Source organism: Schistocerca piceifrons, chromosome 3 (assembly GCF_021461385.2).
Source record: "Schistocerca piceifrons isolate TAMUIC-IGC-003096 chromosome 3, iqSchPice1.1, whole genome shotgun sequence".
Classification (NCBI taxonomy): Eukaryota; Metazoa; Arthropoda; class Insecta; order Orthoptera; family Acrididae; genus Schistocerca; species Schistocerca piceifrons.
The window spans coordinates 599,203,526-599,230,016 of NC_060140.1; the positions used below are offsets into that span (position 1 = coordinate 599,203,526).

At 38.0% G+C, this 26,491-nt stretch overlaps 1 protein-coding gene across 1 annotated transcript; it reads right to left on the bottom strand.

The window, feature by feature from the left end:
- Window positions 1-19,928: 19,928 nt before the first annotated feature.
- On the bottom strand, window positions 19,929-22,355 carry LOC124788877 (chitin-binding domain protein cbd-1-like). The gene is made up of 4 exons (XM_047256161.1): window positions 22,174-22,355; window positions 21,874-22,049; window positions 20,080-21,831; window positions 19,929-20,014 (listed from the first exon to the last, which is right to left on the bottom strand). The coding sequence occupies exons 1-4, from the start codon at window positions 22,353-22,355 to the stop codon at window positions 19,929-19,931; spliced, it is 2,196 nt and encodes a 731-aa protein (XP_047112117.1).
- Window positions 22,356-26,491: the final 4,136 nt, after the last annotated feature.

The following is a 26,491-nucleotide window of genomic DNA, read 5'->3' on the forward strand; positions in this document are numbered from 1 at the left end:
AATGAAGGTTTAGCTTGGAGTGTGCGTTGTATGATGCCATTTTATTCTGTGGTTAGTTGTTCTTAGAATACAGTTCCCATTCAGTTACGATGACAACAGTAAAGGATGCTGGCTATTTTCACGTAAGTTATTTCATATTTATTTAATAAGTCATCTACAGAAGTAGCGTGTTTAACATGAGGAATAAGCGTTATAGATCGCAAAACTTTTCGCTTTTGGATATTTCAAGAATGGTCAATGCTGAAAACGTGTTCATGAGCATTGTAGGAAACACGAAAAGTAATCCAGTTTCATGCAATGAAAAGATTAGTGCAAAATATTTACTAAACATGTAAAGTACATCCATGTAACATAACGAGCTATCTAGATATTAATTAAAGGATTAGGTATTTGTTTTCTGACCAATAAGTGATGCTTCTAAATATCCGAAATCATGGGAAAAAATATACAACAGTTTCACTTCACATGCAGTTCCATACAGCTTGTCAACATGGTAGCTGCAACAGACATACAATTTTGTCTTATGGAATTAAACACGTAATTTTTTGAACAAGAAAGGTAGCAGAGGCTACAGACTGGTGGTGACCGATACATGGAATGTATATTCCAAGTTCCATACAACAAATTAAACTATTTGATAAAGTTGTCAACTGAAGGACTCCACAGTCAAATTCAGATGTAACATTTCTAGGCAAGATAATGTTCAACGGCACATAGCTGTACACTGAATGATGAACTGTAAATAGGCACCTAATGTAGTAGTAATTGCGAAATGCAGCGTACTCTGTGAAATAGTTGGTCTTTTCTGAGTCTCCAAAACATAGTGACAAACCTGAAATTGTACAGATTCATTTGACTGGTAATTCTGAGAGGTGTTACTGGACAGATTCATGTTGAATTTCCGTCTAAAAATTATTAATTAGTTACAGCAACAATCAGTGGCGTAGAGTAAGAGTGTCTGCTGACTTATTGGACACTAGTTGTGCATCCAGGTTTGCAGTTCATTCTTATTTCAAGAAAAAGACATCAATATTTGTAATGAACGAATGTAATATTTCTTGTACTGCTGAGGTAGAAATTTATCTGTGGTACATATCCAAACTGGACGCTATTGTTTTTGTATTTCACATAAATGATTGTGGAACATGAACTACTTCATACAAAATTGTGGCCTCTGTAGTCATCTGTAGAAGTTATATGTAATCTTAGAGAGAGGAAGGGGTTGTAACTGGAGACACAATACCTTCACTATGTTGTTTTCTGCAATCATTTCAGCTTCAAACTTTCAATTCTGTTTTCAGAATAAAAATACCTAGGTTCAAATGTGAAACAACTAGCAAAGTCACATGACATGCTTTTAGTATGAAATCTATGTAGCATGACAAGAGATAGAGAGGGCAAGAACAACTGTATTAGTTTAAAAAAAGCAAAACGCTTAAAATGAGGATTAGAAAAAAAATTTATTAAAGAACAAAATGATATTAAACTGTGTACATTTGTTTATTTTTTCATTTAATTAGAACAGGGAACTGAAATATTTAACAAGATGGTCTCATCTGCATGTTTTCCACTGTCATCCACATCCTTTAATTATTCTGCTGGTGGTCGTCTTGTCAATATCTTGAAGTCTTCAAGTGAGGAATGGTTATCGCCAGAGGCGCAGTATCTGTGTGTCAGCAGTAGCTAGTTCACTGATGGAACAGTGCTGTATCTGAAAGAAAGAAAATTACACAAGAAAATTTGTGTGACAGTTTAAGTGAAATTCAAAAACGTATCTTACCATCTACTCCTTCCACATGCTATGATCATGTAGATTCAATAACTAAAGATTTCATTTACCAACCCTCTTATAACACACATGTAACTATTATTTATAAGGAATATGGGTGTGCTTATGAGGATAATACTAATAACTAAGAAACACAACTGCTGTATTCTACACCTGAGGAAGTATCATTTTTTCTTTTCCTTTTTATTACGGAAAAGGTACTAACTTTATTCTTATTGCTACTGTGTTAAATTTAGTATGAGGAAGCACAAATAGTTTACATGTTTATGGGAATATTGGTTGCTCAGAGACAATTTTGTTGTTCTGCAGCATTAAGGAGCGCATGGTGTTAATATTTTCACTTTTTTTTCGTTTGACATCACTGGCTGGGAGGCCCCTTACAGGGCAGGTCCAGCTGCCTTGGTGCAGGTCATATTACATTCGACGCCACATTGTGTGACCTGCGCGCCAGATGGGGATGAAATGATGATGAAGACAACACAACACCCAGTCCCTGAGTGGAGGAACTCCCTGACCCAGCCAGGAATCGAACCTCGGCTCCCTATGACAGCAGTCCATCACGCTGACCATTCAGCTATCAGTGCAGACAATATTAACACTAAAAGATGAAAAATTGTTGCAGAATGGTAGATAAGAGTGAACAATATTTCGTGCTATAGATATCTGTTGACTGAGTGAACTTGGAACATAAGTGTTAAATCAAAGATTTTGTTACATGAAAAATCGCGATATTTTTGTCTCACATGAAAAATATGTTAACACAAATAGCGACAGAGGCTGGCGTCCATTTTTGATTTGGTTGGGTCTATTTTGGAACTGTCTGCTAAATAAGACGAAGTAAATCTTTCTAATACTGCAGTGACTGTAACAACACCAGGTAAAAGACACTATTTTGGCACAAGTTATCATTTTATGCAGCTAGTTTACAAAGACAGTAGGCTACATTATTCACGAAGTACTGATATCAAATGTATATTACTCCAAGGAAACATTATATTTTAGGAATCAGTCTCAATTTGTCAGTCGTGTGCAAGAGTACCTCACTTACAACAACTTAAAGCCATAATACACATTCCTCTAACAAACAAAATCTAGACATAAATTGGCCATCATCTAGTCCTCAAAATAATTCGGACGAATTCTCCTCTTTAACCTCACAATCAATTCTGATAAAATATCTTTATCTCTGCCTCATTCTCTAGCTATTCCCTCTATCGCCTGATCTTTGTATCCTGATAAACTAGCTAACCTGGCTGGCATCTCCAGTTAACCTGTTCCTCATTTATACTCCAGTTAGGTGCTATGCCAGGTTTGTACAAAGTGTTTCCTGTGGTATTCAATGAATTTAGGTTAAGCAGCTGTTAACAGGAGTTTGTACAGTGGACCGTATGTACTCCACATACTCTACTGTCACAATTATTAATTCGTTCTTTTAGCTGGATTCTGTATCTTGAAGCAGTCTTGTGAAGTACTAATTTTCTTTTTCTTTTATTGGGTTTGCTTATTTAATGTAAAAAGTAGCATAGGCAGTTTTTGAGTTCAGTTTTCTTTTTTTCCTTATTTATTACGTTTATATTTTCCTACTGTTCTACTTCTTACTTCTTAAATTGACCTATAAGTGCATCATCAGAGGTGATGTCCATTGTGTGTTTGTGTCTCAACCTAGAAGACTACCATGTTTTTCAATGTTGTATACAAACACTGTAACTTCATTGCCAATAATAATCAGTTTAAGTCTGTCTATGGCTTTGTTGGCAAAAAATGGTTAACTGTATAGATTAATCTTTTAGAACATATGCACTATAGTTCTTTTAATTTATTATTATGCTGTTCTGCCAAGAAGTGACAGAAGAACTTGAAAAATTTGCCATCACGGTGCAGAGGTTGGTCTTTTATTGTAGGCTATTGAGATACAAAGCAAAGTTGACACAACAGATTAGGTTTAACAAACAGTGTTTGCAACGTAAAATGGCGCCGTTGTACATCACCGTAAAGTCAAGAGGAACATCTGCCTCTGCAAATAAACTCATAGCAGGCCCAAGGTATTAGAGGATAAAGGAAGAAATGAAGTGCAATCACGTCCTTTGCAATGTGATCGAATAGAGTTAGGTTAATGGGAAGGTCAAGTCAACTGGACCTTGGTTGTAAGTTGTAATGGATATTGTTTCCTGTGTCTTCCATCAGATAACTCAAGAAACTCTTCAGCCCAAACCAATTAAGTTACTATAGACGACTGAAAAGCTAAAAGCAATTCTTTTGTTTAGTTCCAGAGGTTTGAAATGTTTTACTGCTCATTTTGTTTATCGATTATTTGTCAGTTCAGTAACAATTTTAGGGAAGCTAAATACATCATAACAGCTCGAAGTGTTATCTCTGCACAACAGATTGATATATTTTTGATTAACCTTAGTTAAACAGTTTTTCAGTGACTTAGAAGAAAGAAATATGTGGTTAGGTTAACTGGACACCATAGCTGTTAGAGTATGATCCAGTTAACACCAATATAATTCTTTACTTTTATAATTTATAGATCTTCTTAATTTCACCAATATTTTACATCATTCGGTACAGTAATTGTGATAAAATGTACTTTAGATCTCTTTATATAAATCATAATTTCATACTTTCCTGTGCCACGAATTTTGTTATTGATATCACCACAATGCAGTAAAAAATGCAACCATCCGATGTTGCCTTTTATGGGCCTTTCTAGTCCTATTGCAACACAGCTTGCATCAGGTAGCTACTAAATCATCCTGGTCAGACACTTCTTATCTGTGACATATGAGGCCTACTGAAACAATTTCATCTGCTTTCGCTCCCTCGAATATCAGCAAAGGTTTCAAAGACACAGGAGTAATGTTTCTCAGCAATGAAACATTGTTTGTGTTCATCTGTGACAGACCAGACTTTTGAGCCATCTAAGAATTAAAATTGTTTCAGAAAGTTGCTATTACAATTTCAGCATTATTTCTGGCATCTTCTCCTGTGTCTGCTACTGATTCAGTGCTTTCTACATCTAATACTTTTGTTGGTAATCACATTCCTTCTTGTCCTCAGGACCAAGAACTCCAAGCAGGATAATTTGCGTGTTCTGAAGTCTTGCTTCCATATCCACATTGTGGTCCCTAAAAAGGAGATTGGCATTGGCGAAAGAAAGGAGAATCTTTTATTGTTACAAGTTCATCTGCAGAGCCCCACCTGGAAGACTAAACTTCTGCCAGAGAATCAAAGAAAAATAATTAAAGAAACGTTTTCTATAAGATCGGGATTGATTGCCAGATGAAAACAATCCCTTGGTATTAGAAAAATCTGGCTGTTCTTTGGACAAAGACATTGAGGAAGATGACGATTTTTCAAAAACTAAAACTGTTGACTTCATAACTGTTAAATTGTATGGACTAAGAAAAGACTCAGTTTCAATTTTGTTGGTGAGTTTGAGAAGTCTCTTCAGTCTGATGCTTAAGTGGCACATACCTTCCAACAGATGTTCTATAACAGATGATAATGCATATGTTACTGCTGTTGATATTGTTACAAAACTTTCTCATCCCTTTCGATACTTACGTCACAGATTCATTTCAGTGTTCATTTTAGGTGAATATCGTATTTGCTAACGCTGCTTTTATTTAAAATTTCTAATAGTTCTATTTCATTCATCAATGGCTTACAACTGAATGTTGCTGCAATGAACTTTTACAATGTTTAAAAATTAAAAGTAAGTATATTTAATACATTTCCTCTGATTTTATTGCCTAGACCAGTTAACCTTACTAGGTGAAGTGATCACTTTCAAAGTTAGTTAGTTGCCTCAGATTTCACAGAAATAGAATGTAATACGGATTCCTTGGGCACCACATTGTAAAGAAAAATTATAACTCACATTTCCTATGTAACCTGGTGTTATTGAGTTACATAGATGATGATTATGACAAATTTTTAAAAAGTGAGCCAGTTAACCTAACTCTACTCATCTAAAAGCGATAGATGTAACTGCTGCATCGAAGTTGCATCGATATGATTTTGATGTTTTTGATGGTGACGTTTATCAGTATGTTTGGGTTTATCTTCATGATATATTCTTGTTACAGAACAAGGAGTTACCTGTGTTTAGTGCTGTGGATCCACCTAATAATCCTAAATTGCAAACAAAGGCTTTCCCAACATATAACTAGCCTGTGGGACTTTGTCATTTCGACAAATGAACAGAAGGTGCTTTAGAAAGGTTTTTAATACTCTCCATTCCATCCTCTATCAGAAAAGCAATTAAATGTGATGAAAGAAGATACAGAATAAGCTTTAACTAAAGACATTAAAACAAAATATCTAGTTACTTATGCCCTAAAAACAGGAAGAACATTTGAGTGTATTACCTCACAGGCTACTGATTTTTGCACCATCGAAATCATCAAAAGAAATTACACAAGCAAGGGACCATTGTCACAAAGTCACATAAAGGCATTAGTATTTTACTTTTGTAGAAGCCTGATCTTGTGGAAAAAGTTAATGCTTTCCTATTGGCCCCACTAAATTATTTAGATATGATATTAAATGTGTAAATAGTTCATGCAAAACCATATTTTCTGATTTTGAATCGAAGCTATTAACTAATATGAATGCAGTTCCTTTCAGACTGTATGGGCTTACTAAACTACATAGGTAAGATATATCCATCCATTCATTTTTATCTCCATTCACTGCTCCATCTAATAAACCAACTACAGTATTGGTCACCTTAACTAAAACAAACTTAAACAGCCAACAGAAAAATACCTTGTTTTCAAAGTAAATTGGTATGGAACCCATAAATTTCATAGATCTCACCGCTGATATCAGTACACAGAGGCATTGAATCAGAATTTATAGAAAAACTGCACCTACAGACACAATAGTACCTTCCTGGTCACAGCACCCAGTAACACAAAACCATGCAACTTTCCACTGAATGGTGCACCAAATCATATCCATTCCTATGTTCAAAGAGGACGCCAAAGCAGAGTTGTACACAATAAAATTTATTGCCCAACTGATAGCTGCAGTCCTGCCCTGACTGAAAACATCTCACACAGAAAAATAAAATTGAAAATAATACCCATCCTCAGTTCTCCATTGATGACCCTTGAATGGCTTACAGGAAGAGGTGGACGTAATCGACAGGGCTTTAGTGTACAAAATCCATCTCTGGTAACTCTTTCTTAATTAAGGTTGGCTACAGCGGCAGTATGCCCAACGACTTGTTGAGTCCGTGCCATGTTGAGCTGCTGCATTATGCCGGCCTAAAGGAGGTCTGACACGATATTATGCAGTATACCATGACTTTTCTTACCGGTGCATTTATCTGATTCGTGTTCTTGGAGGTATAGAACATGTCTCATTTTTATTGTGCTGTTACAACTACAAATTTTTTCACCGAATTTGCCTCCTATGCAAATGGAATTTATTGCATAATATGATTTTTACTGGTGTATAAACTTTTATTTAACCTGTGCCTGTTGTACATGTAAAAAACTTTTTCGGGTGCTATAACTCTGAGAGGTTGCCTTTTATTCACCTTTGTACGATATTTACCTTTTATATTCTTCCTGTACATTAGATGGTGACATTTTTACTATCTATACTACGTAATGTTCTTGGCATTAGTGTTTTGTGCAAACATATTAAGCTTTAAGATTACTTCGTAAAAAAGCTTTTTCTAAGGCGGACTTAAGTGTTTTGTGCTATTTTGTAGATCTGAGGATAATTGCATCAGCAAGTAAAACTAGTCTAGTTAATAAATATTAATCTTTATATGTGAGCACAGTCTAGGTTATTAAGATATTTTTCAAAATAATTTTACATTTCAACAGTTTACGAAACATCGCCTCCTACTTCTGTAAAAGTGTCATGCATTACTGAGGATCAAAGATGTAAAAGACAAGGCATAGTAGAAATCCATGGATATGAGAGGAGATGCTGAATTTAACTGATGAAAGGGGAAAATATAAAAGTACATTAAGTGAAGCAGGTGAGCGGGAATACAGACATCGGAAAATGAGATTGGCAGGAGGAATGCAATGGCTAAGCTCGAGTCACTAAGTAAAGTGAAGTCTTTAGAGGTACATATAACTAGGGGAAATCCACGTACCACTTACAGCAATAGTCAAGAGAAGCAGTTATATGAATATCATATGCAAAGAAGGGAAAGCTGAAATGTGGTAGAAATATATGGACGATAGATCAAGGGATATGCCATATTATAGAAAGGGAAGAGGAAGTAGATGAAGATGAATTGGGCACACAATACTGCGAGAAGGACTTGACAGATGGTTGAATGACATAATGACATTTTAATGACTGAATATAAGTGACATACAGAACCATTAAGACTAATCATGAAATGTTCGCTTTCGGAATGCTAAAATAAACCTGCACTCGAGATATATTACTTGTTCTGAGAAGATCAGCTTGTATGATGTTTATATGTCCAAATACTTTACGAAGTTATGAGAATGAATGTAGGAGAAGCATACATCTATAACGTGGGTATTAATATGATAACAAAGGTGTAGTCTTTAGGAGCCTATAGAGATGGATGCTAATTTAGTGGATACTTTGCAAGTAGGCTGTTTAGGTTTTTTTATTGGTAACGCCACCTCTGTATGAAAATCACTGGCCGTGCTGTGTGCAGCCTGTGGCTGCTTTGCATTGTTGTAATACTCGCCATTGTAGTGTTAGGCAGCTGGCTGTGAACAGCGCGTAGCATTGCGCAGTTGGAGGTGAGCCGCCAGCAGTGGTGGATGTGGGGAGAGAGATGGCGGAGATTTGTAATTTGTCATGAACTGCTATATTTATATATGATGATATCAAGGTAAATACATTGTTTGTTCTCTACTAATATCTTTCATTTGCTAACTATCCCTATCAGTAGTTAGTGCCTTCCATAGTTTGAATCTTTTATTTAGCTGGCAGTAGTGGCGCTCGCTGTATTGCAGTAGCTTGAGCAGCGAAGATTTTTGTGAGGTAAGTGATTTGTGAAAGGTATAGTTTAATGTTAGTCAGGGCCATTCTTTTGTAGGGATTTTTGAAAGTCAGATTGCGTTGCGCTAACAAAATATTGTGTGTCAGGTTAAGCACAGTCACGTATAATTGTTCAAAGGGGACGTTTCATATGGCGACCCTGCCAGGATACCTCACTGGAATCTTCTGATTTTTTTCTTGTAGTTTGTGTAATTAGTGTAGCTATTGTTTATTGCTAGCGCATAATTATAGAGAGAATTTCCTTTGTAGTTGTAGTTTTTCATTGTTGTACAGTAAAACAGTTGTAGCATGCTTGTAGATTTGCACCTAGTATTTCGCAGCTGTGCTGGCAATTAAGTACACATTATTTCCATTGCTATGTTATTTTATTTTGCTCTTCAAATTGCGCTTTTCTGTGTTATCGTGTGAAATACTGTGACAATAATGGCGTGTGAAAAACGTAATACTAGGCTCCAAAGTAAACTGGGAAATGACAGTGAAGACGAAAGCAGTGTGTTAGCGCCGCAGAGTAATGAATTAACTAATGTCCAAAGTAGTAATTTGGTAATTGCGCATAGGGAAATGGAGCGGGCGGCAAACAATGGTGTAGACAGTGAAACAGGTAGTGAACAGGGAAGCGTTATCGATCGATTGGTCGGCAACAGCTCGCCTCAGGAATCGGGAATGACAGAACACAATATTGCAAATACCGCAGACTCAGGTTTTGGGTTCCCACCGTTTTCTCAAATGAGTCAAGACACATTTTCCACTTGTCAAAATGTGAATGTTGCCGGTGCAACTTCACTGCCGAAAAGCACTGAGGAACATGTTTCAGACACCAGTGCATTGTTATTACAATTAATGCAACAAATGGGACAAAAGCTTGAAAAGTTAGACACAATTGAACAACATCAGAGACAAACACAGCAACAGTTAGACACAATGGAACAAAATCAGAGACAAACACAACAAAAGCTTCAAAAGTTAGACACAGTGGAACAAAATCTTAAAAAGTTAGACTCATTGGAACAAACACTTGAACAAACATGTGAAGATTTAACTACTGAGTTACATAACATTGAATCGAAATGTCAAAAAGTCTGTAATGACGTAAAAACACAAATTTGTGAGCATTTTCAACCTATTTTTTCGCGGCATGAAAATGCATTACAGAATCACGAAGCAGCCATAAAAGAACTGCAAATTATTGTTCACGAAAATCATGAGACCTTGCAAGCTAAATTTGACTCAGTTGCATCTACCGATTCGGTTACGCAACTTGCAAAAACTCAGGAAAACTTTAAGGACACAGTAGATACTCTGAAACTTGGTTCAGAAAAACACACTGAAGAAATAAGGACACTATCGGAGAAAGTAGCCGAACTTTCGGATCAGGTCACTAACTTATCTACAAACGTAGATGATGATCTGAATGACACAAGACCCGTAGCCTTCACTGACACAGAAGAGTATGAACAAATAAGAAAATTCAAACAAAATCAGAATCAAATTAATACACAACACCAAAGAGAAATCCGGGAAGTACAAGATCAGCTGACACAGGTAATACAAGAATTACGTATTTCAGAGGACACTGGCGCTCCAACACGGGAAGAGGGACTTAGAAACACGGAAAAGCCGCAAAATAATAACGCAGGGCATTTCGGAAGTTATGAAAGAAATTGGCAATGTGCACCGAATTTTGAGATGGAACGGCCGACACGACCTAACAATGACCGATATGCGACTCGCCGACATGATGATTTTGACTATAAGCTGTTCATTACTACACGTAAATTCAAAACATTTAAGAATTCTGGCAACGACATTCATCCACAAGCATGGCTCCATCAATTCTCTCATTGTTTTCCTCCCAACTGGTCGTTGGAACACAGATTAGAATTTATGTGTGGCTACTTAGAGAATGAACCAGCTGTAAGAATGCGATCGGTCATTCACGATTGCCACAGTGAAGGAGAATTTTACCATGCCTTCCTCTCAGCATATTGGTCTCAAGCCACACAAGACCGAGTAAAACATGGTATCATAATGATGAAACATTTCGAACAATCTGAATTCTCCAGTCTTGTGAAATATTTTGAAGACATGTTGCACAAGAATCAGTACCTGTCAAACCCATACAGCCCCTCAGAACTCATCCGCATTTGCTTAATCAAATTACCTGAACATTTACGGCATATTATTTTAGCAGGACGTTGCAATGACGACATTGAAGCTTTTCAGGGACTGTTACAAGAACTAGAAATTGACACTGATAATCGCGGACGCGAAAACAAGGACACAACAATTACAGGTCACATCCGTCACAATTCCGTGACGACAGAAACAATAACCGGACACGACTGGTCTATTCTTACAACGCAAATCGTGACCAAAATAGACACCACCTGTACGACAACCGTTGGCAGAGTAGTAATAATTACAGGGAAAGATCACCTCTCTGCGGTAGTGACTATCACAGAGACAATCAGAGAAACAGACAATATGGGAACCAAAATAATTATTATCAAGGGAGACAGAATAACTTCAGACGCAACAGTTCAGCGCGCAGTTACGATTCAGGGAGAAATTCTCCACCACTTAACCGACAAGAAAGAAACTACAGGAACTACCGACATGACGACAGACGATGTGATCGTAACGACAGACCTGAATTGCATCAGAACTGGCGGGATTCAAACAGAGCAGGGCCCTCTCGAGGAGGTGAATTTGTAGAAGTTAGGTCTCCAAATCCCAATAACGACGCGCGCCAACAAAGAGACAATAGGCAATGTCTCACACCGCTGGCAGCCACAAAACGTTCTTATGACACTAACGACACAGCTGCCGTAGCTAGTAATTACGTAAAAATGGAAGACATTAGGGACATCTTACTCCAGGAACACGACGTAAAACATAACAACATTGCATATCCTGTGATTCACATTACTGTAAATGACGTAAAATTTACGGCAGTACTTGACTCTGGCAGTCCCATTTCAGTAATCAGTGGAACAGCCTTTAGCAAATGCAACAAATCGAACGATTGCCCCACGCTTCCGTTACGTAAGATTAAATTACAAGGTGCAATCTTTGGAAAAAGTGTAGATTTACGCCAACAAACCAATTTAGAATTCTTTTGTCAAAGCCACAGCTTCTCTATGAACTTTCTCTTTGTTCCATTATTGTCGACGGAAATTATATTGGGAGTAGACTTTTTGAATGAATACAAAGCAGTCTTAAACTTTCACAATGCTGAAATAAGTTGAGAGAGAAGGTAAGTCAATAGCTTTGAAATTTGAAGATTGGCTCTCAAACCATGACGAGGAAATTAATCGGCTTTACCTTCTGTTAGACAACAGTTCGGACTTTTCTACGGAACTAGACACTAACAATCACTCTGCAAGTACTGACAGGGATGATATCGACGGCGCATTTGACACTAATAAGTTAATTCAGAATAAAATTCAAACAATTGAGAATTGTAATGACACTGATAAGCAGGACCTTTTTGAGATTTTACAAGCACATTCCACAGTTTTTACTCATAAAACAGGAACAATCAAGGGATTTCAATACCAATTTCGTGTTCGTGAGCATACTAAATTTTGTGTTAGACCATACGTAATTCCAGCGCATTATAGGGACCGTGTTAGAACAGAAATACAATCTATGCTTAATGAGGGCATTATTGAGCCTGCAGTAAGCTCATACAACAATCCATTACATGTTGTTGAGAAGAAAAATTGATCGATCAGGCTTGTCTTAGATTCGAGACAAATCAATACGATCATTATTCCTGAAACAGACAGGCCGCAAACGTTAGAAGAACTTCTTCAAAATTTTAATGGTGTAAAAGTGTTGTCTTCCATTGATCTCAGATCCAGCTTTTATCAGATCGAACTTCATCCAGAATGTAGAAAATACACAGCTTTCTTTGTTTCGGCGTTTGTTATCAGTTTCGGAAACTTCCTTTTGGTTTGAACATTTCTTTGGCAGCATTCATTCGTAGGTTAAATTCCATATTACCTGAGTTATTAAAACGTCACATCACCTTACATGTGGACGATATTCTGATACCAGAAGCTTCATGGGAACAACATAATCGCATCCTCAACAGTTTGTTACGTATTTTTGCAGAATCTGGAATTACAGTTAACTTGGAAAAGTCTGAATTCGGTAGGACAAAGGTGAAGTTTTTGGGACATATTATTTCTTCTGAAGGGATTCAGCCGGATCCTGAAAAGTTAGAAGCAATCGGAGCCATTCCAGTGCCATCCACAAAAAGACAAGTCCGCAGTTTTCTAGGTCTCGTAAATTTTTACCGTCGTTTTCTGAATATGCAAATTCTTGTTACACCAAAACTTTGTTCTCTCACTGGAAAAAATACTATTTGGAACTGGGACGAACAAGCACAGTTGGAATTCAATTCTTTGAAAGAAGCGTTACTTCACGCGCCAATCTTAGCTCATCCAGATCTGTCACAAGATTTCTGCCTTAGCACGGATTCTTCTAAAGTCGGTCTTGGTGCCCATTTATTTCAAGAAGCCATAGAAAATGGCACTACCATTCAGAAAACCATTGCTTTTGCTAGCCGAGTGCTAACAAAATCTGAAAAAAATTATTCCGTTACTGAATTAGAAGCTTTAACTATCGTTTGGGCATTTAACAAAATCCGTTTCTTTCTTTCTGGTAAGCACGTAAAAGTATACAGTGATCATCGTGCATTACAATTTCTTATGTCTTCAAAATTAAATCATGACAGGTTAAAACGTTGGGCATTGTTTCTGCAATAATTCCACTTCACAATAGTCTACATTCCCGGCAAGGAGAAAATTGTTGCGGACGCACTGTCACGCGCACCGGCTGGGCTTGAGAAAAGTACCACAGAAGGCAACCTCGAGAAAAATTTCAGTATTCTTTACATTCAGAAAGTCGCCTTTGAAAACTTCATCACCACATCTTTAAAGGACATTGCTCATGAACAAGATAAAGATCCGATTTGGAAAGACATCAAGAGCAAATGGCATGAAAAGACACACACACAGATTCGGCATTATTATCTGGTTAGAAACAACATACTGTTCAAACGCTGCACTGTTGATGACAAGCTATGGGTACTTTGCATTCCTGACGATTTTGCTAATAAGCTCATTTGGTACATTCATTTCAGCTACGCACATTTTGGTCCACGAAAACGTTATCATATTCTTCGAACGACTTGTTATTTTAACAATATGGAAAAGAGAATTCGAAGAGTCTTGTCTATTTGTAAACTTTGTCAAAAGGCGAAACCATCTACTGTCTCACATCGTGCTCCGTTGTTTCCTATCATTCCTTCTAAATTAAAAGAATTTGCTGCTGTTGATCTCTTGGGACCGCTTGTCAGAACATCTAATGGATTTTCGTACGTTCTAGTCGCTGTTGAACTTACTTCAAAATTTGTTCCTTTCACACCGTTACGTAAAGCCACTGGACGGTCTGTATCCAACGCCTTTGTTAAAAATTTCTTACGTGAAGTTGGCCACGTTGCTAAAGTCATTTCAGATAACGGACCGCAATTTAGATCTGCTGTTTGGTCACGCATGCTTCGCAACCATAAAATCAAACCTGTTTTTATTTCATTGTACTCACCACATTGTAACCCCTCCGAACGGATTATGAAAGAAATCAATAAGATTTGCAGGCTTTATTGTCACAGAAAGCATCAGCATTGGGACAGATATTTACACTTATTTCAAAACGTGCTGAATGAAATGCCTCATGATTCCACTGCTTTACCACCTACTCTTGTACTGAAGAATGAAGAACCACCGAACAGAATCAGAGAGCTTGTACCTTTCCCGAATACACGTAAACTTCGACACAAAGACATAATTGATTTGGCTCTTAAAAATATAAAATCTGCAGCAGACAAAAGGAGAAAACTACACGGTAAAGCAAATGCAAAGAAATTGTATATTGGTCAGAAAGTTCTCATTAAAGCTCATTCATTGTCACATAAGAAGAAACACTTGAGTCACAAATTCTTTCTAGTTTACAATGGACCATACAGAATCCGACGTATACCACATGATAATTGTGTTGAAGTTGAAACTCTGCGTACTAGGAAGAGTAAAGGTTTACACCACATTTCACATGTAAAACCATTTATTGAAAGATAATCTGCTTTTTAACTTTGTCTTTGCCATAAAACTTTTCACTTCACATTTCTAGTATGCTTTGTCAGACTTAAGAAACTGTTAACATGCAACAATGTTTGAAGTTAAATATCCAGTCTAGAACCTAGGGAACATTTTTAAACAGAAATTACGAATGCATTGTTATAGTGAACAGACGACACAGTGTTGTATTTGTACATTCTTGCTTGTTAGTTGCACGATTACGTAACGACTATCAGGCTTACATACTTAGGACACATACTGGTACTGCTAATGAGATTTTAATGCAACATTTTGGTTTACTTGAAAATACATTCTGGGTTTAATGTACTTTCTGTGAGATACCAGACGACACAGTGGTTAGTTTAAGTGACAACTACACGGTTTTATCACGACGCTTCTAATGAGTGACAATTTACAATGTTGCTTTTGTAGTGTTTCTGTTTCATTTCTGCACAGTTTTTCTGTTTTATTCTGCAAAGTAAAACATGTTTTAGTAGTAACTTTTGTGGTATAGCTACAATGAGATTGCCTTTTCCGTAGCACAACAATACGTTACAGCACAGTACTTTCTTCATCATGGCAATAAGCGTAATAACTAAGATATCTATACATATAGCATTTCACTTTTGTTTATCATGAGGTAAGTACATTGACTTCTGCAGAACTTAGCTTTCGGAGGACGATAAGTACGACACTTCCACAGAATTATCTTACAGCAAGACGCACATTTAGCGCTACAGGACACGCATTTGAGTGATTAATTTTGTACTTAAAACATTTATTTTTAAAGATATTTGAAGTACAATGATACAAAGTTTTTCAGTGATACATTTCATTTCATTGCTGTAATCTGTAACACCTGAGGGTATAATTACATTAATCCTCAGGGGGTTACACACTTACTTTGTGTACCATGTGTTTGGCAACCACAAGGAACCCTAGCTAATATGGTATTTCCTTATACAACTTTACACATCGGTACCATATTTCTCTAACACACAAATTACCCAGCTATCTGATCATTTAACTGAGAGATAAACATTTTTTTTACTACATCAGTGACACATGTTTACGCAATACACAGTTGGGTAACTTCACACTTATGAAACTGTATTTTGTCTGTACTTTGTAAACTGTTCATATTTTTTCGGAATCATTGTGATATTATGAGAGCTTTGAATGATGTATTTGGTAAGGGAGCATGATTTTAAAGTACGTTTGAGGAAGATGACACTATTGAAATGAGCAGAGAATTTTTTTTAAGTTTTGAAGTTATTGCAGAAAGCTACGACGTTTTTGAGATTTGACTGAGGTGTTATGATGTTATTATTACGACGACGATGTGTACTATGCTGTTGAGATATGTTTATGATCAATAAGATGATGCTACCGTATATGAGGAATAAGAAGTATGTTGGAAACCAAGAATCGTACTTTAAGAGTTATGAAATGTGCGTAAATTCGTGACTGTATCACAATGCTGACGAATATTTTATTTGGACACTTATATTTATAGGATTTTCTTTCTACAGATTTGCAACGCTAATTCTTGACCTGTGAAATATTTTTATGTGACACTGTCACTGTAGCGGAAACTGCTGTCGTAAATATTTCCGTAAGAAAATTAAGTGACCACCTGCACGTAATGCGTCGCGGGCACCCACCTGGGCGATGGCCGCCTGAAAAAAGAAGCCATTAGCCTTTCAGAGGCGCCGGTGGAGAAAAAAAAAAGGAGAGACCATTAACCTCGCTATTGACATTCCTTTGTGGAAAGCATCGCAAATAAGACACGCTCATTACTTGGAAACATATGATTATATTGTGGAGCGCCTACTTTCTGCTACTTACTGAAATGCTTATAAACTGATGGGAAATATTCTTACATCTGCAAACCTGATAATGACAAGTGTCTTTCTACGAGAGTTGAGAGCTACTGACTTATGAAATGTCACATGACTATTGAATGATATTTGTATGCTTTGGTTTGCGTAATTGCTTATTTCATTTGATACCTGTTTTCCAGCTGTGTTACAGCATTAGTTTTATAAAATAAACTTAGATGCATTTGCTAATGTGAACACTTTCTGTCAACAGATCTATTAAATGATAATTTTGTAATCCACATTCTTTAAAAAAAGGAGCACTTGGAAAGGAAAGAACAATAAGAAGGGACTAGTAACAGTAACTGGACACATAATTTTCTTTTCAAGTACATGGTAATATTTTTTTTACAATAAGTTGTTGTGGTGCACCACTTTAATTACTTAGACATTAAGATGTGATTATACATTTCCCTTATCTGCATTGTTATCTTTACTGTAATATTTTTTCTGCTTGAGCTATGTCATGTTTAGATATAAGCTGCTGTTTGCCAGGCATAGTGCTACTGAACTTTAATTTGTGTTACTCTGCTAAGCCAGATTTATTTTTTTGTTTGCTGCGCATTGCCTCATATTAGTTGTAATGTTGAATTGCTTGGTAATTTAGATTTACTGTAGCTTGCTTTGCGATTTTCCATTTTTTTTATTGCTGTTTATATTAATTGTTTTATGTGCTGCTGCATTGCCTCGTCCCTTAGTTTAGCATCTGAGCTCAGTAGATTTAAGTTAGCTTAAGAGGGGGTAGACTATATAAGAAACTAACTATTATAAATTTATAAGAAATAGGATACTGTACAGTGGAGAAAAACTATTATTGACAGAGGATGTGAACAAAATACAGAAGGCAGGCTTAGATAGGACTTTTTGGGAATAATGATGAACAAAGGGAGATCTCCATGCAAAATACTGCAGTAAAACAAACCCTGTCCTTTCCCATTTGTGTTATCCCACTATATGTTTGTGTACCCTTGTGTATTTGTTTTCTTCCTGTCTCTGTGTAGTTTCATAGAATTTTTTCTTCTTTTAATATTAAGCTACATTCACTATGATGAGGAATACTGTTATCCTCGAATATAATTGGCATTAATAATATGTTATTTACTTTGTAAAGATGTTAGACATTATTAATTCCGTTCTGTTTAATGCTCATGTGTGAAGTTGATGTTTCAAAAGTTATTGTGATCTTTTATGTATGTACTCATGTCATAATTCCACTGATGTATATGTTAGTTCGATTCTTTTGTAAAGCCTGTACTACAAATGTTATCTGTATTATTATGTTCTTTAATGATGTATTTTGTACCTTTGTTATTGTATTTTTATGTTACCAAATTGTAATTGTGACCAGTTCTTCAAATTAAGTAACATTTCACTGCACACGTTTCTGTTGGTCATAGTACATGGACAATATGTGAGATGTAGGGACTGATAGTGTTTGCACGTGTGTTAATGATTCAGCAAGGGACTGGATAACAGCATTGCTGGATCTAAGGACAATTCCAGAAACTCTGTGAGTGCACAAGTGGTGGTTTATGGACTTGCTATATTGTCCACAAGACTCTTCGATGGTGATTGTGCACCTGCACATTTGCAACAGATGGCTGCTGGCCGTCTCTACCAGGACTACAGTGGGTCTGCATCTTTGATGGCCCACCAATTGCTACAAGGACTGCAGTGGGTCTGCACCTCTGGTGGCCCACCAGTACCGTAATTTCTACCAGGACTACAGTGGGTCTGCTCTGTGATGACCTAACTACCAATATTCCTCAAAACTCTGCTGTGGGTTTACTCTGTTGTGGCCCATTACCTGTCTGCATGTCGAGTCAGCACTGTCTTTCCGTTGGAAGGACAACACTACTTCTTCAAGACTGCATGGAAATCCACTACGTCTGTGTGCATTGTCTTTTACTGCTCAGACTTTGAGAAAAACACTGCAATTTTACTGTGACGAATGATGAGGACTGTCTTTATGGACTGTGAGAAAATTTTAGCTTTTGACCAACATTGTATCAATAAGTGTGTGCCTTTGATTTCTTTGTTATTGTAATTGTGAAAAAAATTTTAACACATATGTATTGGCCAGTACCCAAAAAAATTTGTAAATTTTTTTCGGGTAGCATGGGGGCTATGTAAGTAGGCTGTTTAGGTTTTTTAATTGGTAACGCCACCTCTGTATGGAAATCACTGGCTGTGCTGTGTTCAGTCTGTGGCTGCTTTGCATTGTTGTAATACTCGCCATTGTAGTGTTAGGCAGCTGGCTGTGAACAGCGCGTAGCATTGCGCAGTTGGAGGTGAGCCGCCAGCAGTGGTGGATGTGGGGAGAGAGATGGCGGAGATTTGTAATTTGTCATGAACTGCTATATTTATATATGATGATATCAAGGTAAATACATTGTTTGTTCTCTACTAATATCTTTCATTTGCTAACTATCCCTATCAGTAGTTAGTGCCTTCCATAGTTTGAATCTTTTATTTAGCTGGCAGTAGTGGCGCTCGCTGTATTGCAGTAGCTTGAGCAGCGAAGATTTTTGTGAGGTAAGTGATTTGTGAAAGGTATAGTTTAATGTTAGTCAGGGCCATTCTTTTGTAGGGATTTTTGAAAGTCAGATTGCGTTGCGCTAACAAAATATTGTGTGTCAGGTTAAGCACAGTCATGTGTAATTGTTCAAAGGGGACGTTTCAACTTTCGGTTATGAATGCTGATTATGATATCGGTATAAAAGCAAAAATTTATAGCACATTTCAGTTGATCTACAGACATATTTGTATATATCTGACGTGTTGCGTCCATGCCAATGAAGAGGGAGTTTATTAGAATTAAACATATGACTTTATTATACGTTCTGAAAGGAATGTGTACAATACATAATCACATTAGCATAAAAATTTTTAACATAATATACAGTTCAAATAAATAAATGCACTTTTCAGTGATTCACAACCAGTACAAGAAGGCCAGTCAAAATCCTGTAGTTTTACACACAAATGCAGTCACCCAGACATATCCAGATTATTGCTACATCTTCTACAATATACAGTACTGTTGGTTTTATATGCAAGATACTGGGCAATAAGGACTAGATCATAAGCACGGCATGATCACATTGACTTGTAGGGGTCTTGATCACCTGACCCTATGGAGCTCTTTGGTTCTGCAGTAGTTGGTGTAGCTGATGTTGGACCATCTGCAGAGGCATACTTGTTGGTCAAGCTGTAGATGATCTAGACGCTACGGTTGATCCTGATTTACTTGCGCAGCCAGCACGGTATGGCCAGTCACATACTTCCAGAGTAGGGTTGAAGTGGAGTCCAGCAGGGCAGTCGAACGTCACGGGTTTCCCATGGTCACATTTGCAGAACTGACTGCAGTTTGAGGCATGTGGAAGGTGCTTAGCAATTGAAGTCTCATCTTCATATATTGGGCATGTGCCAACAGCTGGACAGTCTCCTGGTGGAGGAGGCTTAGCTGTTGAGCTTGATGCTGGAGTTGATGCTGATCCACCTGTGCAACCTGCATCTTCTGGCCAGTCACATACCTCCAGAGTAGGGTTGAAGTGGAGTCCAGCAGGGCAGTCGAACGTCACGGGTTTCCCATGGTCACATTTGCAGAACTGACTGCAGTTTGAGGCATGTGGAAGGTGCTTAGCAATAGAAGTCTCATCTTCATATATTGGGCATGTGCCGACAGCTGGACAGTCTCCTGGTGGAGGAGGCTTAGCTGTTGAGCTTGATGCTGGAGTTGATTCTGATCCACCTGCGCAACCTGCATCTTCTGGCCAGTCACATACCTCCAGAGTAGGGTTGAAGTGGAGTCCAGCAGGGCAGTCGAACGTCACAGGTTTCCCATGGTCACATTTGCAGAACTGACTGCAGTTTGAGGCATGTGGAAGGTGCTTAGCAATAGAAGTCTCATCTTCATATATTGGGCATGTGCCAACAGCTGGACAGTCTCCTGGTGGAGGAGGCTTAGCTGTTGAGCTTGATGCTGGAGTTGATTCTGATCCACCTGTGCAACCTGCATCTTCTGGCCAGTCACATACCTCCAGAGTAGGGTTGAAGTGGAGTCCAGCAGGGCAGTCGAACGTCACGGGTTTCCCATGGTCACATTTGCAGAACTGACTGCAGTTTGTGGCATGTGGAAGGTGCTTAGCAATAGAAGTCTCATCTTCATATATTGGGCATGTGCCGACAGCTGGACAGTCTCCTGGTGGAGGAGGCTTAGCTGTTGAGCTTGATGCTGGAGTTGATGCTGATCCACCTGTGCAACCTGCATCTTCTGGCCAGTCACATACCTCCAGGGTAGGGTTGAAGTGGAGTCCAGCAGGGCAGTCGAACGTCACGGGTTTCCCATGGTCACATTTGCAGAACTGACTGCAGTTTGAGGCATGTGGAAGGTGCTTAGCAATAGAAGTCTCATCTTCATATATTGGGCATGTGCCGACAGCTGGACAGTCTCCTGGTGGAGGAGGCTTAGCTGTTGAGCTTGATGCTGGAGTTGATTCTGATCCACCTGTGCAACCTGCATCTTCTGGCCAGTCACATACCTCCAGAGTAGGGTTGAAGTGGAGTCCAGCAGGGCAGTCGAACGTCACGGGTTTCCCATGGTCACATTTGCAGAACTGACTGCAGTTTGAGGCATGTGGAAGGTGCTTAGCAATAGAAGTCTCATCTTCATATATTGGGCATGTGCCGACAGCTGGACAGTCTCCTGGTGGAGGAGGCTTAGCTGTTGAGCTTGATGCTGGAGTTGATGCTGATCCACCTGTGCAACCTGCACTATCTGGCCAGTCACAGACTTCCAGTGTAGGGTTGAAGTGCAACCCATCAGGACATTCAAACAGTACAGGAGCTGCGTGATCACATTTGTAGAAAAGTGAACAGTTTTTGCTGTCTGGTAGATGGTCTGTGTGGTCTACTGGATCTACTGGCGGACAGTCCCCTACAGGTGATGCATGGACGGCAGCAGTAGCAATTACGACTAACACGGTCGTTAATACACTTGCTGAAATAGAAGAAGTGTCAACATTAATTATCTTTTGCTTACAGACATTCTGTTTGTTAAAATTTATTATAAACTGACAGCTTACTTCACACATAAGACTAAATTTTCCATAGTTTGACTCAAATAGAATATCATACTGGAATTGTAGTGGCCTTTGGGTGCTAAACCAATATTTTTTGCCCTCTGCTGTTATACTGGTTGCCACTTTATTTATTGTCCTAACACAGAAGTGAATTTTTTGATAATTTTAATAAATAGATGGAAAGAAACTTAAACAAAATGGATAATACCCTATGCCCATATTACACCCTATGCCTGACGTCCTTCTTGGTTTATAAATACTTATTGGTAATTATTTCTCCGTACATTCCTAGATCGAATGATACAGTTTGTGTATGGTTTCGATGAGGCGATAACAGATCATTTTCTTTAAACAAAAAATTCCATGACCATGGCTCCATAGTACACTGGAAAACTACTGGAGTTGTATGTTTTAATTCTGGAGTCCCAACAAGGTTTCTCATGATACACTTGCCCTCTACAAAGGACAAAAGCTGGTGTAGGATGACGTGCAGTTGACGAGAGGTTTCTTTTATTTACTGGGAAACATTTATGTTATTGTAATGACTGTACGAATGGACTCTTTGGGTGTAGAGTCATGTACTTTTCCGTCAGGAAGAAGTTTTATTTCGTTGCCAAACTAACTCGTCAGGCTGTATTCGAAGATAGCACATTGAATTACTCTTCCCATTACAAAAATATCAACTCTAACGCTATGTTAATCCTATTATATATTTCTCTTGCAGAAAAAGAATGACCTGTCGTTTGTGTTTCGCTGTGAACCCGAGATCAAGTCCGTGAGAAAGTTTGGAAACGTGTTTGTTGATGCAAATGCGAATCATGCCAATTGCTGAGTTACTATTCATCGTGTTTAAATTCACGTCGTTACACACAATTCAATAATTTTTATGAAATGTAGTAAAATCCAGTTATGTAACACTGAATGACATGACTGAACATCTAATTCTTACCAGGCTGTTGCAACATTTACTTGCTAAAGTAGTGTATCTTACAAATACGGAAATATTTTTCGGCTATTTTCTGAGACCACAACCTCCCGGTACCCAACGCTTTGGGGAACAGTTATACGCTTATCTGATAGTCATAGAATCTCCTAGTGGGAATATGAACAGTATAAGGGAAAGGATGGATTGCTTCTCACTGTAAAGATGAACTGTTGATTTGCAGACGAGCGTAACGAAAAAAATTGTTACGCATTTAGCATTAAGCCAAAGCCTTCTCCAAAAATGTAAATACACACATACACACGAATTCATTTACACAACCTAAAACGCTTCACTCACATGTGGCCGCCATGTGCGGCAGCTAGAACCGTTTTTGCTAGTCCGAGTTGACGGATGTGGCGCTCTAGTGTGCTTGAGTCGTGCTAGCTTGTGTGAATGAATGTGTATGTGTGCTTGTGTGTTTTGCTTTCTAGAGAAGGCTTTCGCTGAAAGCTAAACATGTGACAACCTGACTGCAATCCAACGTCTCAAGTTCATGGTGAGAAGCAGTGTAACATTTTCTGATAGTTATAGGTAATGTAAAGTACAAATAATCTTATTTTTCCTCCTTATGTTTGTAATTGAAAAATCAAGATCGTTCCAAGACAACTTTCGCATTAGACAGATCGTTTTAAAGCGATCGAAGTCCAGGGTATATTACACGCGAGGAAGGCGGGGAAAACTACTGTTTCCTCTGTGATCACTCACTGTTATACACCAATACCGGTTGAGCTTCTAGATCAGTTTGAAGAGTGTGGAGAGTGATACATCTAAAATAAATAAATTCGGGCTCTTGTTGTAACTTAAAGTGAACTTTAAATCCGTTATGAACAGTGGTATGATATTGCTGTCATTGTCATTCTTAAAAGTTTAGCCATTTATATCGGCATTTGTCAGTTAAAAGCTTTCAGTAAAGGGTCGTAATACTCCCATTACCTTTACTGTCCGCCAACGGCAGTAACATAACTACAACAATTACGTTACTCGATGTCTTGAGGCTCAGATTTACAAGAGATCCTTACAGCCAGCACTGTTGAATACGGTTTCATATCGGAGTCGTCTGTCACGTCAGATGTTCCTAACAAGAAAGCGGGGCAAAAACAGGCCAAACGTTTCATATTTTAAGGTAAAAGCCCAAGAATCTTCAAAAAATTATTACTGCAGTATTCGTACAGCTATGTAATACCATCAAATACTTTCAAAATTATGAATTTCATACAGTGCATCATGCATTTGAAACTAATGCAGGTCAGAATGTCGTAATGAAAAAAAACTGTGATTAAGATGCAGTTCTGTACCTTCCATGATTGTAAACTGAAATATTAATCCTCGGCGAGAGTAGATATACAAAAGAGAATAAGGAAGATAAAAGAAACTAACATGGGTAGTGCAGCAAATAGGAAACCTAGTGCAGTACACAATCCTCTACATTCTACTCATTGGTTTAAATAATACAACAACCCTAAGTATGAATTTACTCAAATAGCCGGCAAGGTAGGATATATACTTCGTGAGAACGGGATAGCCAATTTCTATCTTTTTCCTGCGTCCTACGGCTTTGGAACAACTGGATAGTCCACAGCCGTAATTACGGACTTTTAGATTACACCATGAAATGTTTTACGTCTGTCATTAAAAGGAATAACTGTCACTCCTGATTCCGTGGCTTCGATCGATTCAGAAACTAGAAAATGTTGCGATTATTCGGTCTACGCCTAATGTTGACTAACCCACAATGGAGCAAGCAACGACAACATTTAATTTTTTGTAAGCAGAGAATACTCATTTACTGCAAAAACAATCGGCACCCATATGTTTTTTATGAATACCGAACTGGAGGCTTTCTATATCATTTTATAGCTACAGTCATCTCATTCGACTTAAGTAGATACTGATGTACTGAGTGAACCACAAGTTTGACCAGTGATGTAGTACAAAAGCAGCCACTGAATTCTAAATATTACAGAAGAAGTCCAGTGAAGCTCTCGTAAAATGAATGCCTTGTTTTCTCGAATGCTGTACTACCTTTAAAGAAAATTCACAATCAACCTTTGTGGAAATAAAGTAACCATGTGAAAGAAACAGTACTACATGCAGCAATGTAGCAATCACGGTTAATTAGCTCATTCGTTTCAGCCTTGAAACATTTTTCCACACACATCATGTAAATAACACGGCAGTGTACACATGGATTAGGAAAAACAGCAGTTACATGCAATGAGATGAATGAAATCGTTGCTGATATGAGAATATTGAAGACAACGTGGTCCTGGCCAAGACGTGTCTAGCCCAGAGTTAAACACTAATTTGAACATAAATAGGATACTGGTCTTCCAGAACGGCCTGCTAAATTAGGAATTTTTTTTCATTGATAGTAATTTTGAATTTGTAAGCTTAGAAAAAGCTTTTCACGATGTTGACTGGAGTATTCTCCTTCAAATTCCGAAGGCAGTAAAACGCTATTTACAAAATGACAAAATTTACAGATACCGAACGGCAATTATAAGGGCCAAGGGCCATAGAAGTGAAGCAGTGGTTGATAAGGGAGTGAAGCAGGGAGAAAAAAATGAAAACTATGGTTTGACTGTGACAATGTAATTCTGTGAGAGACAGCAAAGGACTTGGAAGAGCAGTTGAACAAAATCGACAGTGTCTTGAAAGGAGGATTCGAGATGAATGTTGACAAAAGCAAGACACGGAAAACGGAATTAAGATTTAAGTGTTGGGAAATCTTTCGTGCATGGTCGATAAACGGCTATAAGTATTTAATACAAGAAGAGAATAGAAGCTCGCAAAACGTCGCACTACAGAAGAATGCTAAAGGTTAGATGGATAGGTCTCGTAACTAATTAGAAAAATGGAGAAAAGAAATCTGTGGCTCAACCTGACTAGAAAAAGGGACTTGATAGGACACTTTCTGGGACATCGAGGGATCTTAAATTTTGTACTAGGGGGGCGGGGGGAATGGTGGGGGTGGATGGGGGGAAATCGTAGGTTGAGACCAACAAATGATGTAGCAAGCAGATTCAGAAGGTTGCAGGCTGCAGTAGTTATTAGCAGATGAAGACGCAGGCACAGGATAGAGTAACACACCGAGCTCCGTCAAAGCAGTCTACGGACTGAAGACCATAAGAACAACAATAATTTCGGCTGTTGAATCCCTGTACACAATTAAAGAATGTGTATACTTTTCCTAACTTTACCTCATGATTCGGGGTAAAGAGGTGCAGCAACTGGGGTGAGAGCATTGGGATAGTCGTTTATTTTCTGAGCGGTTAGGAGTAAAGCCTTTCAGTACTATTTTCGTGACTTTCACAACAGTGATAAAACCACTTTCGTGTACATTACTTCAAAGACACGTCCAGTAGCCCTCTTCAGGTACTATTAGCTAAAGAAACAGTAAAGGTGTACTGCATAACATTTATTAACAGTGAAATTCTGTCCCAGAATAGTGCCTTGTTTGACCCATCTGGACAAAATCATGTTTTCGTGAACGAAGGAAATAAATGATTTTCAAGATACCGGAAAAACTTCTGTCAAATACCGGAACAGTAGAATAAGAAACTAAACCGAGTGGTATCAATCATAATACATCC

Bases quoted from the DNA above. Each gene is read 5' to 3' on its own strand.
- LOC124788877 (XM_047256161.1), bottom strand. From the start codon at position 22,355: ATGAGAAACCTTGTTGGGACTCCAGAATTAAAACATACAACTCCAGTA. The intron at 22,050-22,173 runs GTATTTATAAAC...CTTCTGTGTTAG, and splicing joins GGAGAAATAATTACCAATAA to GACAATAAATAAAGTGGCAA. The intron at 21,832-21,873 runs GTAAGCAAAAGA...CTTCTATTTCAG, and splicing joins TTTTAACAAACAGAATGTCT to CAAGTGTATTAACGACCGTG.